We start from the raw sequence: 16,414 nt of genomic DNA on the forward strand, positions 1-16,414 counted from the left end.
TTTTGTCCGACTTATGCCGAAAAGATAACAACACCAATTGAAATGCAAGATTAATGCTTCCTTTTCACAAGGGACGATTTGAAGGGAAAAGCTTGCTTTTTACTCTAATAATTAACCACATGCATGATGGTAGAAATTTTTCTTCGACCCAATCAATAAATATCAGGAACTGCTCTAGTTTTTGCAATACATAGTGTCGTGTGTAGTGTTACGCAAGAGCTAACTGGTAACTGGAATTTAAGAACAATCTACTACTTTGTGATACACCCAATCTCCACTGCTAGTTTCTGATTGAGTTCATGGTAATTATTTGCTTATTGACTCTCTGAATGTATTGTTGAGTCATGTTACACTATTTTGTATTCTCTTGGATGAGTTTATGTCAAATCCTGGTTAAGCAGTTCTCTTACTACAAATGCTCAAATACAGCATCTTAAATTTCAGCTACACTTTCAAACTATCATTTCATAATTCTTGTGGTAACAAATTAATTAGTACTGTAGTTGGCTGCTTGCATTTTGAAATTTTATTTTTTACATAACAGTACAATGTTAATTTATGTCCACAAATCTGTATTTTTATGAATAGTACTTACCTGGCAGTTATATATATATAGCTGAGTCTCGGACTGCGGCAGAATTTAATCAAAAATCGCGGCAACCACCTTGTGGTGGTTGTGTGGTTAGATGGTTAACAACCCTTACAGGGTGGTACTTGGAATCATTCCCGTTTTCTGTTCCTCAGATTATCTCTGCCGGTCGGATCGAAACATCGTTGGTCCGCCATTTAGAGTTTTTTCGGATCGCTTTCCCTTCATCGCCTTTTTGGACTTCGTTTTTGGTGAAGTACACTGTGTTGGGATTTGGCAATCGTGTTTGTTTTTTGTTTTTTGTCTTTTTTCCTTTCTTATCATGAGTGAAAAAATTCATTTTCGTATTTGTGCGAATGATATTTGCAAGGTGAGGTTGCCGTAAGTGTCGGTTGACCCTCACACTATCTGTATGGGTTGCAGGGGGTTTGAATGTGCTTTAGATAATAGGTGCAAGGAATGCGAGGTTTTCAGTGATGATAATTGGTTAGCTATGAAGCGCTATGTGCGCAAACTTGAGGTTGATACAGTTAGAAGAGCTAAATCAAAGTCAAAGTCTGGTAGTGAGCCTAGCTTAGATTTATCTATTGACCCTTTGCTTGTAACCTCTTTGGAAGTTATTCCTTCCCCGAATGTTGTAACTCCTGCCCCTTCTACAGGATCTGTGCCTACGGATGACCCTGGGTATGCTAAATTAGCTGCTGAATTAGAGGCCATTAAAGCACAATTGGAGGCCTTTAAAGGTAAGGGTGTAAGTGAAATTAGTGCTTGTGAAAGTGCAGTGGAGGTGGCGACTGATCGAATCTGTCATACCCGTAGGTCTAGACCTCTACCAAGCTCCCAGGACCAAGGGAGAAGGTACGTCGAAAGCCGAAAGGGGGTGAGAGGTGCTTATCCTCGGTCAGTCGTTGCCTCAGACAGTCCTGTTACGATCTCCCAGGCTGCTCTTAACCGCCGTAGGAAAGGCGTGTCGGATACGTTTGTGTCTTCGCCTGATCGTTCTCCCAAACGTAATTGGCGTTACGAATCAAGACCAATGAAGAGAGGGTGGAACCGGGATGTGCAGTCTTGCTCTCCCTCTCCCGGTTTGAGTAGCCGAGATCCTGATCCTTCGGAAGACGATTTCGATGTTGTTCCTGTTAAGAGGGCGAAACAGAGAGTCCTTAGCCCAGTTAATCCTGCTAAACTCCCTACTTCTTCTGCCAGCGCTCCTAGTCAAGCCGTACGACAACTGCCGTCTTCGGCACCGCGAGAGCCAGCGGAGGTTGCTAAAGCTTTCATGGTTGTTATGCAGGAACAACTTTCATCGTTAGTTCAAGCTTTCAGCCACCCTTCTCAGTCCGTCAGACGTAAGGACGTCTCTTTGCCTGTTAAGAGATCTTCTTCTAAGAGAGATCTTAGTATCTCTCCCAAGAAACCTCTGCGCACTTCGTCGGCCGTACGACAACGCACACCCTCTTCATCAGCACGCTGCCAGGAATTTCCTTCCCCCCTCTCCCGGCGCCAGGACGATACTGTCTCTCGTTCTCGGCGCCGTGACGATTCCGTTTCTCTTTCGAAACGCCAGGACGTTACTGCCTCGTTTCTTAGGAAACAGGATGAATGCAGTCTGCATTTTCAAGGCGAAGGCAGCCTGCATCTTCAGGACGATTCCGTTTCTCGTCATCGTGACGATACTGCTTCTCGTCATCGTGACGATACCGCTTCTCGCCGACTGGATGTTAGCGGCGCTCGGCGCCAGGATTCAAACAGCTCTCGGTGCCAGACTGCTGGCAGCCCAACTCTTCAGGATGTTATCCTTGAGCAGGACCTCGAAGATATTTCGGAAGAGGAAGAAAAACCTGCCGACTCTTCTAGAGATTATAAGGTTCTTTCTCGCTCTCTTTTGGAACTTTATGGGGAGGAATTTCAACCTTCGGCCCCTCGTTCTCCTCAGTCTCAATTTACCAGGAAGAAGGCTACTAAGTCTTCGGCCTTCATCAAAATGAAACTTTCAATTTCGGCCAGGAAAGCTCTCGCTAAGGTGGATGATTGGATGAAGGAACGGAGACAAGCTGTCAAGACCACCTTTTCTTTTCCACCGTCTCAGCTCGCTTCCAAGGCCGGTATGTGGTATGAGACAGGGGAAACTTTGGGGTTAGGAGTGCCTTCCTCCTCCCAAGGTGACTTCTCGGCTCTTGTGGACTCGGCAAGAAGGCATGCTTTAAACTCTGCCAAGGTGATGTGGTCCATGTCGGACCTTGATCACCGCGTCAAGGGAATTTTCAGGGTTTTCGAGGTTTTCAGCTTCCTGGACTGGTCTCTCGGGACTCTGGCCAGGAAGTCTGAACTCCTGGAGGACACGAAGGACCTGACGAGTATCATGTCCTGCATGGACAAAACTCTAAGGGATGGAGCTAATGAATTGGCTTCCCTTTTCTCAGCAGGGGTCTTAAAGAAGAGGGCCCTTTTGTGCTCCTTCACCTCTAGATCTGTGACTGTTGCCCAGAAGTCGGAGCTGCTTTACGCCCCTTTTTCACGTCGTCTTTTTCCTGAAGCTCTGGTCAGAGATATCTCCCTTTCTCTGGCTCAGAAGGCTACTCAGGACCTTTTGTCTCGGTCGGCTAGAAAGACCTTACCTGTTGCTCCTGCTCCTCTGAGGAAGGAAGAGAAGAAGTTTCAACAGCCCTTTCGGGGCAGGATCTCCTCGAGAGCGGATTTTAGGGGGAGAAGACAAGAGTCAGGGCCAAGGACCAGCAGGGGTGCGTTTAGGCCCCGGTCCAAAAAATGAGATGGAAGTCCTCCAGACACCAGTAGGGGCAAGACTGTCTCGTTTTTGGCAGTCTTGGAAAAGGAGAGGGGCAGACACCTGGTCCCTCTCAGTCGTCAAGGAAGGTTACAAGAGCCCCTTTTTAAAGAAACCACCTCTCTCAGACACTCCCCTAGCCTTAGTGGCTCAGTACACCGACGCGGGGAAACGAGAGGCTCTTCTGGAGCTAGTCGACCAGATGTTGGTCAAGGGAGCAATAGAGCCGGTTCAAGACCTCGCCTCCCCAGGCTTTTACAATCGCCTGTTTCTGGTTCCCAAGAACTCGGGTGGATGGAGACCAGTCCTAGATGTCAGCTCTCTGAACGCCTTCGTGGAGAAAACAAAGTTCTCCATGGAGACGGCTCAGTCAGTGCTGGCTGCAGTTCGTCCAGGAGACTGGATGGTTTCTCTCGACCTGCAGGATGCTTATTTTCACGTCCCCATTCATCCGTCTTCGAGGAGATATCTGAGGTTTGTGTTCCAGGGCAAGTGCTTCCAATTCAGGGCACTTTGCTTCGGTCTCAGCACAGCTCTCCAAGTTTTCACCAGACTAATGGCAAATGTGGCAGGCTGGTTACACCAGGAGGGGATAAGGGTCTCCTTCTATCTAGACGACTGGCTGATCCGGTCACAGTCGAAAGAGAAATGTCTGGAGGACCTAATGAAGTCTTATACGATGACTCAGGACCTGGGACTCATCGTCAACTGGGGGAAGTCTCAGACCGAGCCGAATCAGACTATTCTCTATTTGGGGATAGTTCTGAATTCAGTTCTTTTTCAGGCTTCTCCCTCCCAGGAGAGGCAGACCAGGTGCCTGGACAAAGTCAAAGACTTTTTGAGGAAGCAGGAATGCTCAGCAAAGGAGTGGATGAGTCTGCTGGGAACTCTATCCTCCCTGGGGCAGTTTGTCCCGTTGGGGAGACTGCACCTAAGGCCTCTGCAACACTTCTTCGCTAAGGTTTGGAACAGAAAGATCCAGGAGGACACTTTTTCTTTTCCCATTCCGACAAAGATCAAGGATCTTTTGATGTGGTGGCTGGACCCAGCTCTGTTGGGAAAAGGGATCTCCTTGTTCAAGAAGAACCCCGACCTAGTGTTATTCTCAGACGCGTCAGAGTCAGGCTGGGGAGCAACACTAGGGAACAAAGAGGTCTCAGGTATTAACAGGAAAGAATTGATGGCCATTTTGTTAGGGCTCAAGGCCTTCAAAACCTCGGTGTCAGGAAAGACTGTGGAGATCAATTCCGACAACACCACAGCTCTCGCGTACATAAGGAAGCAAGGGGGAACTCACTCCCTCTCTCTGTTCTCAACTGCGAGAGAGCTTCTCCTTTGGGCGAACGAGAACGAGACCCAGCTGTTAGCAAGGTTTGTTCAAGGGCAGAGAAACATCAGGGCAGACATGCTCAGCAGGAGGGGACAAGTCCTTCCCACAGAGTGGACTCTCAACCCGCATGTCTGTCGGAGCATCTGGAAGTTGTGGGGCAGACCTGTAATAGACCTCTTCGCCTCCGGTCTAAACAAGAGGATTCCCAACTACTGCTCCCTAGTCCCGGACGAGGAAGCTGTTGCAGTGGACGCCTTCTTGATGGATTGGACGGGGCTGGACATGTATGTGTTTCCCCCGTTCAAGATCATCAATCTGGTTGTCAGGAAATTCGCTCTCCTCGATTCGGGACGAATGATCCTAGTGGCTCCATTCTGGCCTGCGAGGGAATGGTTCACCGAAGTGGTAGGGTTGCTGATGGACTTTCCAAGAAGACTCTCGGCAAGTCCAGATCTTCTCAGACAACCCCACTTCGAGATATTTCACCAAAACCCCCTCGCTCTCAATCTGACTGCCTTCAGACTGTCGAGAAGCTCGTTAGATCTCGAGGCTTTTCGGCATAAGCGGCGAAAGCTATTGCCAGGGCAAGGAGGATCTCTTCATAAAGAGTCTACCAGTCAAAGTGGGAGACCTTTAGAGCTTGGTGCAGGGGGCGCAAGGTTTCCTCATCCTCTACCTCTTTAAGCCAGATTGCAGACTTTCTTTTGTACCTCAGGCAGGATGCTAAGCTGGCTGTATCTACCATTAAAGGATAGGCATAGGGGCTTAGAGTTATCTCAGAATAAGGACTTGCAGGACCTCATTAGGTCTTTTGAGACAACGAAGCAGGTGCACTTAAGACCCCCTTCTTGGAACCTGGATGTGGTGCTTAAGTTTTTGTGCTCCAGGAAGTTTGAGCCTATCTCGCAAGCTTCTCTGCTAGATGTGACTAAGAAAACCCTCTTCCTTTTGACTCTAGCGACTGCCAGGAGGATCAGCGAGGTCCAGGCAATCGAGAAGCGTGTAGGCTTCACCCTAAATGGAGCGGTTTGTGCCTTGAGGTTCGACTTTCTCGCCAAGAATGAGAACCCTTCGAAACCCTGGCCCAGGACTTTGTAAGTCCCTAACCTCACGAATCTAGTGGGTCAGGAACAGGAAAGCCTCTTCTGCCCGGTTAGGGCTCTCAAGGCTTATTTGGCCCACACTAAGAACGTGAGGGGTGCTTCCAACTCCTTATGGTGTTCGGTGAAGGATCCTCAAAAACCCCTGTCAAAGAACGCTTTGTCCTTTTTCCTGAGGGAAACTATTAGGGAAGCCCACCTCTTTTGTGAGGAAGAAAACTTCGCCCTGTTAAAAGTACGGGCTCACGAAGTAAGGGCCATTGCTGCTTCGCTGGCATACCAGAAAAATATGTCAGTTAGGCAGATCATGGACGCAACGTTCTGGAGGAGCAACTCTGTCTTCGCTTCTCATTACCTCAGAGAGGTAAGAGTGGACTATGACAAGTGTTATACCTTGGGCCCTTATGTAGCTGCGGCTTCTGTATTAGGCAAAGGAGTTACTACCCCCACTCAACCTTAGTTTATGTACTTGTATATGGGTTTGTGTTTTTTATGGTTGTCTGAGGTCCTCGTCTTGTGGTACGGTTCCCTCAGTCCAGATAGATAGTTTATATCTATTTCTGCAAGGTTAGGTGGTTAGCTTTAGTAAGGTTGCAGGTTTTTATTATATGGGAAGGTAGTTTCTGAAGTCTAGTCAAGTTGTTGGTCCTACCCCTTTGACAGACTCGATTGAGTTGTTTGCAGCGTAGCAGGTCTACTCCTGGCTGAACACTCCTAAGGGAAAGCGACTCTAGAGGCAGTTACCTTTGAAGTCAGCTACCTTAGCAGGTAAGGAATCAAGGTGTTTGTTCTCCTACAACTCTTTTGTTGTTTCCCCAACTATGTTTTTCTGTCTGTTCCTCCTCCAAATGTGTGAATCAGCTATATATATATAACTGCCAGGTAAGTACTAGTCATGAAAATGGAGTTTTTATGATAAAACAAAGTTTTATGAATACTTACCTGGCAGTTATATATATATTTTAAAGCCCACCCACCTCCCCTCAGGAGACAGGTCGGGCAAAGATAATCTGAGGAACAGAAAACGGGAATGATTCCAAGTACCACCCTGTAAGGGTTGTTAACCATCTAACCACACAACCACCACAAGGCGGTTGCCGCGATTTTCGATTAAATTCTGCCGCAGTCGGAGACTCAGCTATATATATATAACTGCCAGGTAAGTATTCATAAAACTTTGTTTTATCATAAAAACTCCATATTATGGTGATATTTCTGTCTTGCTCAATAAGCATATGGTTTTCTTGAAGATAATACTATTACTTTTATGGCTATTGATGGTTTTATATTTTATATAGCTTGTTTCTTTATTTTTTCTCTAGATTTTTTATCAGAGGTTAACTAACATGTTTTTATTTGCAGGTGAAATATGCCTCGAAGTATGTAAGAACCCTGCAGATCACCAGTCATCGATTTTAAAATTTCAATTATACACTTGGCCTACACCAGTTAGTGAAGCTTTGAAATATGCCAAATGTGATGTTTTACCATCTCCTCCTTCTTTAGATTGGAAAGCTGTTCTCTCTAGTGTTGTGTTTGGTAAAGATTTATTGTAAAGCTAAATTATTTTTTGGAGAGGCAGCCTTTTGAAAGATTCCACGTATTGTATGTAATTCTTGATTCTCCTACTGCAGAGCATAAATGTACTGTTCAAAGAACTGTCATATATTTATTTATTATTAAATAAAAGACACAAAATCTGTTTACATTACCATAGCAGTGAAAAAAATTGTACCTGGGCAGATGCACAATATTTAAAAATGGATTTTATAAAGTAATTTGTCTTGTAATTTTCCTTTTGTCATGGTCCTTACTACAAACTGATCAATTCTCAAAGGAAACTTAGAAGTCAGGGTGTTTTATCTAGTATACTAGAATCTTAAACCTTGGTATGAATAATAGATTTAAGAATTCATCCTTTTGAAAAATCATCCTCATAAATGTTTAAGTTAACTTTCTCCTTTATGTGGTTAGACAGGAAATGAGTTCTCTTCATTCCTTTGAGTACTTTAAATTGTTTTCATTAATTCCTGTTAGGGCTTTTCCACCAATTTTCTGAGCCTTCCTAGAGGTCTTGTCCTCATTACATATTCAAACTATTTCACTATGTAGGTTCTCAATCTTCTTTCAATTCCAAATTTGCAATATAATCTTACTACTCTACTCCAACCATGAATCTTAATATTCTAAGATGACCCCATATCAAAATCTCAGCCAAATGGCTGCCAAAGTTAAATAAGCTATGAATGTAATAAAAAAAAACCGAGTTTAGATATTAATTAAGTTAGTATTGTACAGTATTCTATAATTTATCAACTGATTTTCTTCTCATTTTACCAACCAACTACTTCAAGTGCTTTTCAAGTTTTCAGTAATCTGACTGCCTTAACTCTAGCCACAAATACTGATTCATGGAAAAAACAGCCATATCAAGAAATCCTACTGATATTAGCTTGTAATAGCCCATGTTTCACTGTGCAAAGCACTGACTCACTGTGTATTATTGTAACTGTATTATTTTTATTATCATTATTATTATTATTATTATTATTATTATTAATATTATTATTATTATTATTATTATTATTATTATTATTATTATTATTATTATTATTATTATTATTACTACTAAGCTACAACCCTAGTTGGAAAAGCAGAATGGCATAAGCTCAAGGAATCCAATAAGTAAAATAGCCAGTGAGGAAATAAGAGAACAGATAGAATATTGTGTCTGAGTGTACCCTCAAGCAAAAGAAATACAATCCAAGACCGTGGAAGACCATGGTACAGAGGCTATGGCACTAACCAACACTAAAGAACAATGGTTTGATTTTGCAGTTTCCCAAAAGAGCTGCTTATCATAGCTAAAGAGTCTCTTCTACACTTACCAAGTAGAAATTAGCCACTGAACCATTACAGAGCAGTAGGTAACTCCATGAATTTTTCGGTTGTCATAGTGTTCCCTGGTGTAGGAGGAAAGAGGAAAAAGAAAAATTAACCATAACGAGAGAGAGAGAGAGAGAGAGAGAGATCCAATTTAGTACTATCTGGTCAGTCAAAAGAATCAATAACTCTGGCAGTAGTTTCTCAACTTGTGGCAAGACCTCCAAGTTTAGGCTCAATTGAACCTGTCACGACACCTCCAATGCTGAAATTAGTCTGGCATCCCATAACACATCATCAGTGAGCACCAACGCTAATACTGGAGACACCACTATCTGGGAGCTTAGACTGCACCCAGCCACTATCTTTTGCTTGTTATAAACAATATGGAAACATAGAAGAGTGTACCTGGGTGTACCCTCAAGCAATAGAACTCTAACCCAAGACAGTGGAAAACTATGGTACAGAGGCTATGGAATTATCCAAGACTAGACCTGCTTACCATAGCTAAAGAGCCTCTTCTACCCTTACCAAGTGGAAAGTGGCTACTGAACAATTAGGTGTTAATTTAATGATAAAAATTAATTTTGGTGATTTGTTTTGTTTTGATTTGTTGATACTGTATTGCATATGACACCATTCACTTAAGGCTTTCATGTCGGCATGACAGTGTTTAATTTTTGTATCTTTCAACCTAAACCACTTTTATGAAATTTTCCCCCTTTCATATACAGTAGATGGTTATCCTTATCTAAGGCATACGTAGTGTAGATTTGTTTACAGTTTCTGATATAAGATGACATCACAGCTTCGATATTCATGATGGCTTGGGAGTAATTTGTTACCTCTTTTGAGTTTAACAAGGTTTTATATGGTTTGATAGACTAGCTTAAATGGCTGACCCTTTGTGCATGAGTTTTATGCTAGTGTAGCCTAGTGTCTTTTGTGCATATTTAGCTTAATATATGAATGCTTTTACTCTTTACTCCCATAGTAAGAGAGGGGGTTTGAGTCTCAGAAGGTTATTGACCTTACAGCACCCGACTCAGGACTGGTGCAAGCAGAGCGTAGAATCCTGAAATTGATTAATTGATTTAAAGTTTTCAGGCATCCTGACATCTAAGGTCATTGACGCCGAGAATCCTAAGACAGAGTACAATTTCGTCAAGGTCTCACACACATCATTGAGTTCAACACCATAAGAGAGACTTCTATGGAGCCAATTAAGAGCAGGATAACAATCATTGCTTGATGGTTTAGCACACCTCAAGGATTGAGACATGTCTTTAAGCTCCCGTGTTCTGTTCTTGCTCATGGGACACTTGTGAGGGTAAATTCTCAGACTTCTTGTCCAAAGAATTCCTTTCACTTGAGCAGGCCTTATCACATCCTGCCTCCAGCTCTCTCTCGACAACACAGGTTCTATGTGCTGGAAGAAGTGGACCCATCTCTTCTTCCGATCGATCCAGCTATAGCAGTGCTGACAGCAGGGATCCCAACAGAGAGACTCAAGTATGAGGGCATTTCGTTCTCAGACTCTGAGTTTGCTCCCATGAAAGGTGGCTTCCATATCATGCCTCCAAGCACATTCTCGATTGACCACTTGTCAGGGGCAATTGTATATTTTGCTTCCTCTCAAGAATTGTCCAATGTCACGATGAACAAGAAATACATCTACTTAGTCCTCCCAGGCACGAAGGCGGTGACTTATTTGGCCCATCTGTTAACGAACTAATGGGCCAAGTGGGTCATGAAAAGAAGCAATGCAGTGGCTTCCCACTTCACTGGTCAAGTAGGACAGGAGGAAGTACTCACCCTAAGGAATGCCCCAATGCTTGAGGCTGCGACCCTTTCCTGCACAAGGACGTCAAGGCCACAGTGGTGATATGGAGAAAGGTGAGTCATGACTCCCTGATTCATTGATCATTTACTTTTAAGGGCCCGGGCTCTTCTACAAAAACTGTTCTGAGAGCTTCTTCACTGAATCCCTGAAATCACCGTTTAAGAAGCCTGCAATATATAGCTTCAGCTATTATGAGCCTGCTGTAACTTTTCTCCCTGTGAACAATCTGGGCTCTGTCAATTGGTTCTTTTTGGGAGGGTTTCCAGTCATGGATATTAACGTAATGTTGTTGTACCACCTGATTTAAGTGGGCCAACATACATCTTTGGAGTGTCATAATAGGATAGTGTCCGATGTAATCTTTATTGTAAAATTTACACATCTCTGGGCATAATAGCTAAAGCTGTAAGCATTGCCCTCCAAAAAACAAGAGTGAGCATTCAGCAGGATTTTAATCATAATGTCCTTCAAGCAGATAACATGTGCACAGAAGTAGAAGAGGAAGGCCTCGATAGGGCTACATAGACAATGGAAAAGGAGGACCTTGATAAAGTATCCTCAAAGCCCAAAGAGAGGATGCAATATAGGAGTCATTGGCAGAATGTGTGTAGCAGTTCAGTGTGCTACTGATGAGCCTTTTATGTATATGTATGAAGTAACTTATGTCATGGAAATCTTACTATACAGGGGGAATTATCCACAATTTAACTGGTAAAGTTGAAAGTTGCTACAATTTATTTGTATTGACAGTAACACATAAGCCTAAGATGTTCATTTATCAATTTTCACAAACAAGGGTGGTTACAACAGAAAACAGACATTCGTGTGAATCACATGTGGAAGTTTCCTGAGTATGGGGATCACCCTCAACTCGCAAGTTCAAACATGTGTCCCTGAAATTTTTTTTTACTAAAGCTACTCTGTTCGGAGACTGTTTAGTTTTGAAAACAATAAGAAGATATATATATATATATATATATATATATATATATATATATATATATATATATATATATATACTGTATATATATATATTTATATATATATATATAATATATATATATATATATATATATATATATATATATATATATATATATATATATATATATATATATATATATATATAGTATATATATATATAGTATATATATATATATAGTATATATATATATAGTATATATATATATATATATATATATATATATATATATATATATATACATATATATATATATATATATATATACATATATATATATATAACGGATTTTGAGCGAAGCGAAAAATCTATTTTTGGGTAAGATGGCCATGTCGTCCTGATGGAAGTTCCTTAAAGGCAGCTTCCTAGGGTATATTACAACTACGGCGATATTCCCCAGAGAATTTACCTTAAGGTACCCAGAATTCTAACTCCTGGAGCGAGTATCCCTAAAAAAGACCTTAGGGATATCGTAAATATCAGCGGACGTATTCTTGACACGCCTCATAGCAATCTATACCCCGAATAGAGTTAACACTTCGTAGGGGTCAAATGGCAAGAAAACGAAAACGATAAGAAAGGGGGGAGCCGTTCGTAAGGCATCTCTCCTCCCCGTTTCGTAAGCGTGCCCTGCGCCGCTCGCGGCGCCATCTGTATTCCTTGTAGCAATACACGAGGTACTACAGATACTGTATGTAGGGAGGGGTCCTACAGCCCCTTTTCTTTTTTTTTTTTTTTTTTTGAAAAGGGACAGGGCGGGTCCATCAGGACGACATGGCCATCTTACCCAAAAATAGATTTTTCGCTTCGCTCAAAATCCGTTTTTTGGGCTCAAGCCATGTCGTCCTGATGGAAGTATACCAGAGCATTACTGTATCTGTGGATTCTCAATACGTGCCGTACTCCTCAGGAATGTTTCTTAGTCAACTCGACTGAAAGACCTAAGATGTTACCGTTATACATCTTTTCACTAATCATAAGCCATGAAAGCGCTTCCTGCCCCCTACAGGGAGGAGTCCTACTAGACTCTAGAAACGAACGAAGAGTACATATACCTATGTATGAATCACTCGCAAGCCAGTACAATATAGTGGTCTCACTCTATATGAAGTAAACCATAGTCCTTACGGAACTACAGCATCCAAGGGAAAAACCCCGACCAGCACCCTGGTCGAAGTAGAAATAGACAAAAAGGTTATATCTGCGTAGGATTAAACTTGCTGCCGCCACCGTCCTCAGAGAAGGGTGGAGCCCTTTATGCTAAGGAAAGTATAAACCAGTGCAACAAGGCTTGCATTAAGGAACAGGCTATTATAGATATCCCCGATTAATATACATAGGCTAAATGCTCAATAATTAAAATGAAATCAATATAGGTGAAGGAGACGCAAGGTTCCCGAGAACAAGTTTATTGAATAACAATAAATAGACATGGTTACCACAATTATATACATATGATAGGTGGATGACCAACAATTTACACAAGTACCGTAGTGCATGGATGTATGGTTATCTGAAAGAAAACAATCAGGTCACTTGTCACATACCAAGGTATCAAAGTTAAACGTCCATGTTACTATCCACTGACATTAGCGTCAGAAACGCTCGGCACACCTGTCTGTACTTGTGCTACAATCACCATAACGCTGGAACAGTCACTGTGGGCTCCCAGAGCCTTCACTACTAGTTATAGCAACGCATATAACTATACACTCACCCAAGAATCAAAGTCCCAATTAAATCCACTGTTCCTCGCAGAGTTAAACAGCAGGGTTAACGACGCAACCAACTGCTACCACAGACCTCTTTAGCTGCTCCACTTGCTTAGCATAGTGGCGAAAGAATACCCTGGAAGACTTCCAGCCAGTGTATGAATGAAGGTGTTCAAAATCCATAAAGTTAAAGAAGTTTAAGGATGAAGCAACTTTCCTCGGATCATGACCTGCGGGTGAACTGTCAGGATCCGCTCTGCGAATAAAATATGTAATTTTCGCCCTAAGTTGATTTAAAGATAAATTCGAGCCCGATGTTTCTCCTCTGAATAGTTGGCCCCCATGGAAGTCTGAAGTTCTACGAAGATAGACCTTTAGGCATTCTACGGGACATAGAGATGCATCTTCTTTCAGAGGGCAGATTCTGCAGGGACCCCACCTGTTGGTGGGCAACTCGTTCTTAGCGAGAAACGTAGGGTCCGGAAACAGGTTCAGTTCTCCCCCATCCAGGAACTGAACCCGGCCCTCCTCTCTCGAGAGGGCTACAATCTCACTAACTCTGGCCCCAGAAGCTAAGGCAAAAAGGAAGATCACTTTTTGAGTCAGGTCCTTCAGTGCACACTCCTCATTATCCAGTAATGAGGCAAAATGAAGGACTTTGTTTAAAGACCATGAAATAGGCTTTGGAGGAGCTGAAGGTCTAAGCCTAGCACAGGCCTTCGGGATCTTGTTAAACATCTCGTTAGCGAGGTCTACCTGGAAGGCATATAGAATGGGTCTTGTCAGAGCTGACTTACATGTAGAAATTGTGTTAGCCGCCAGCCCCTGTCCGTGGAGGTGGATGAAGAAGGATAGGCAGAACTCCGTAGAGATCTCGTGCGGATTCTTGTCTTTGACAAAGGCTACCCATTTCTTCCATGCTGATTCGTACTGCCTTCTAGTAGACTTACACTTATATTCTTCCAGGAAGTCGATGCTATCTTTCGAGATTCCGAACCGTTTCTTCACCGCTAGGGAGAGAAAATCATGAGCTGCAGGGTCCGGGTTTTCTGTAATGAAGCGTAGACAGTCGACTTCTGGACTTGCTGGGACAGAACTGGGTCCGGGAGTGGTAGAAACTCTAGTCGTAGTTCCAGAGCTAGAGGGAACCATACACTGTTCGGCCACTTGTGGGCCACTATCGCTGCTACTCCCTTGAAGGATCTCAGTTTGTTGAGGACCCTCAACATCAGATTGTGAGGGGGAAACAGGTAGATCCTGGACCATCTGTTCCAATCGAGGGACATCGCATCTACTGCTTCCGCCAAGGGGTCCTCGTACGGGGACACATATCTCGGCAGCTTCTTGTTGTCCTTCGTCGCGAAGAGGTCTATCTGCAGTTCTGGGACTTGACTCGAGATGAAGGAGAATGATCCTGCGTCTAGGGACCATTCCGACTCTATCGGTGTAACCCTGGATAGAGCGTCCGCGGTCACATTCCGGACTCCTTGAAGGTGAACTGCTGACAGGTGCCACTTCTTCTTCTCCGCCAGTCGAAATATGGCTAACATTACCTGGTTGAGAGGTGGAGATCTCGATCCCCGCCGATTCAGACATTTCACTACCACCTCGCTGTCCAGTACCAACCTTACATGGATCGAGTGACGTGGGGATACTTTCTTCAGGGTAAGAAGCACTGCCATAGCTTCTAGAAAGTTTATGTGAAAAGTCCCAAATAGCTTGGACCAGGTCCCTTGCACTTTTTTCCGATGGGAGTGACCTCCCCACCCTACCTTTGAGGCGTCTGTGTGGATTGTCACTGACGGGGGGGGTGGCTGAAGAGGTACTGACCTCTTTAGACGACTGGCTTGAGACCACGGTCTGAGAAGAGAACGTAGCCGAAGTGGGACCGGTCTCTTCAAGTCCCTTCGCTCTTTTGATGCAAAGGTTCTCCAAACTCCCGCTGCATCTTTCAGCAGTGCTCTTAGCACTGGGTCTGTTACTGATGCGAACTGAAGAGAGCCCAAAACCCTCTCTTGTTCGCGTCTTGATATCCTCTCGGAACCTAGAAGTCTCTTGACAGACCCCGCTATTTCCTTCCTTTTCGACATTGGAATGGAAAAACGGTGTGACACTAGATCCCAGTGAATTCCCAACCACTGGAACCTCTGAGCTGGAGAAAGACGAGACTTCTTTCTGTTGATCATGAAACCTAGATATTCCAGGAACTGAATCACCTGTAGGGAAGCCTGCAAGCATTCCGCTCTGGATGCTGCCCACACCAACCAATCGTCCAGGTAGGCTACTACCTGGAACCCTTTTAGGCGTAACTGTTTGAGCGCTGCGCTCGCAAGCTTCGTAAAGATCCTTGGAGCTATGTTTAGCCCAAAAGGCATCGCTCTGAAAGCATAAAGTTTTTGTTGTAGCTTGAATCCTAGGTAGGGGGAGAGACGGCGACTTATTGGAACGTGCCAATATGCGTCTGACAAATCGATGGAGACGGTATATGCCCTCTTGGGCAGTAAGGCCCTTATGTGTTGTAACGTTAACATCTTGAACTTGTGGTTCATTATGAACTTGTTGAGTGGTGACAAGTCCAGAATGACTCTGAGTTTCCCCGAGTCTTTCTTGGGAACACAAAACAGCCTCCCTTGGAACTTGATGGACTTTACCCTCCGGATAACCTTTTTCTCCAACAGTTCTTGAATGTACTCCTCCAAAACGGGGGTGAAGTGTTGGAAAAATTGAGGGCACAGGGGCGGAGTCCTGTACCAACTCCAACCCAGTCCATTTTTGAGCAGGCTGTGGGCCCAGGGATCGAAGGTCCAGCGATCCCGGAAATACTGTAGTCTCCCACCTACCGGCGACACTTTACTTTGACTGCCCTGCAGTCTTGCCTCCCTGGCCGCGACCACCTCTGAATCCTCTTCCCCTAGAGGGGCGTCTCGCCGAACCTCTGGCTGCACCTCTGGGCTTTGCTCGAAACGTGGTCGATTGCCCTTCGAACACTGGATTGAATGCCGGGGATGCTGATGACACGGCTTGGGGTACCCATTGGAAGGTGGTCGGGGTCTGGGCTACCAGTTGTGGTACCGGAGGCAAAGCTGGCTGCTGCTGCTGCTGTCGTTGTGGTCTGAAAGGCTTGGCTGGACGGGAAGAAAACCTCGATTTCTTCGCCTTTCCTTTCGGCTGAGGGCCCTCATCAGGGGAA

At 44.0% G+C, this 16,414-nt stretch overlaps 1 protein-coding gene across 1 annotated transcript in view; it reads left to right on the forward strand.

The window, feature by feature from the left end:
* The window catches only part of LOC137625820 (phosphatidylinositol N-acetylglucosaminyltransferase subunit Q-like), a 30,916-nt gene extending 23,414 nt beyond the window's left edge, over window positions 1-7,502 (forward strand). The window contains exon 8 of the mRNA XM_068356697.1: window positions 7,167-7,502. Coding sequence (XP_068212798.1) covers window positions 7,167-7,360 — 194 coding nt within the window. The 3' untranslated portion in view covers window positions 7,361-7,502. The remainder of the gene's footprint in view (window positions 1-7,166) is intronic.
* Window positions 7,503-16,414: the final 8,912 nt, after the last annotated feature.

This window comes from Palaemon carinicauda, chromosome 33 (genome assembly GCF_036898095.1).
Source record: "Palaemon carinicauda isolate YSFRI2023 chromosome 33, ASM3689809v2, whole genome shotgun sequence".
NCBI classification, from domain to species: Eukaryota; Metazoa; Arthropoda; class Malacostraca; order Decapoda; family Palaemonidae; genus Palaemon; species Palaemon carinicauda.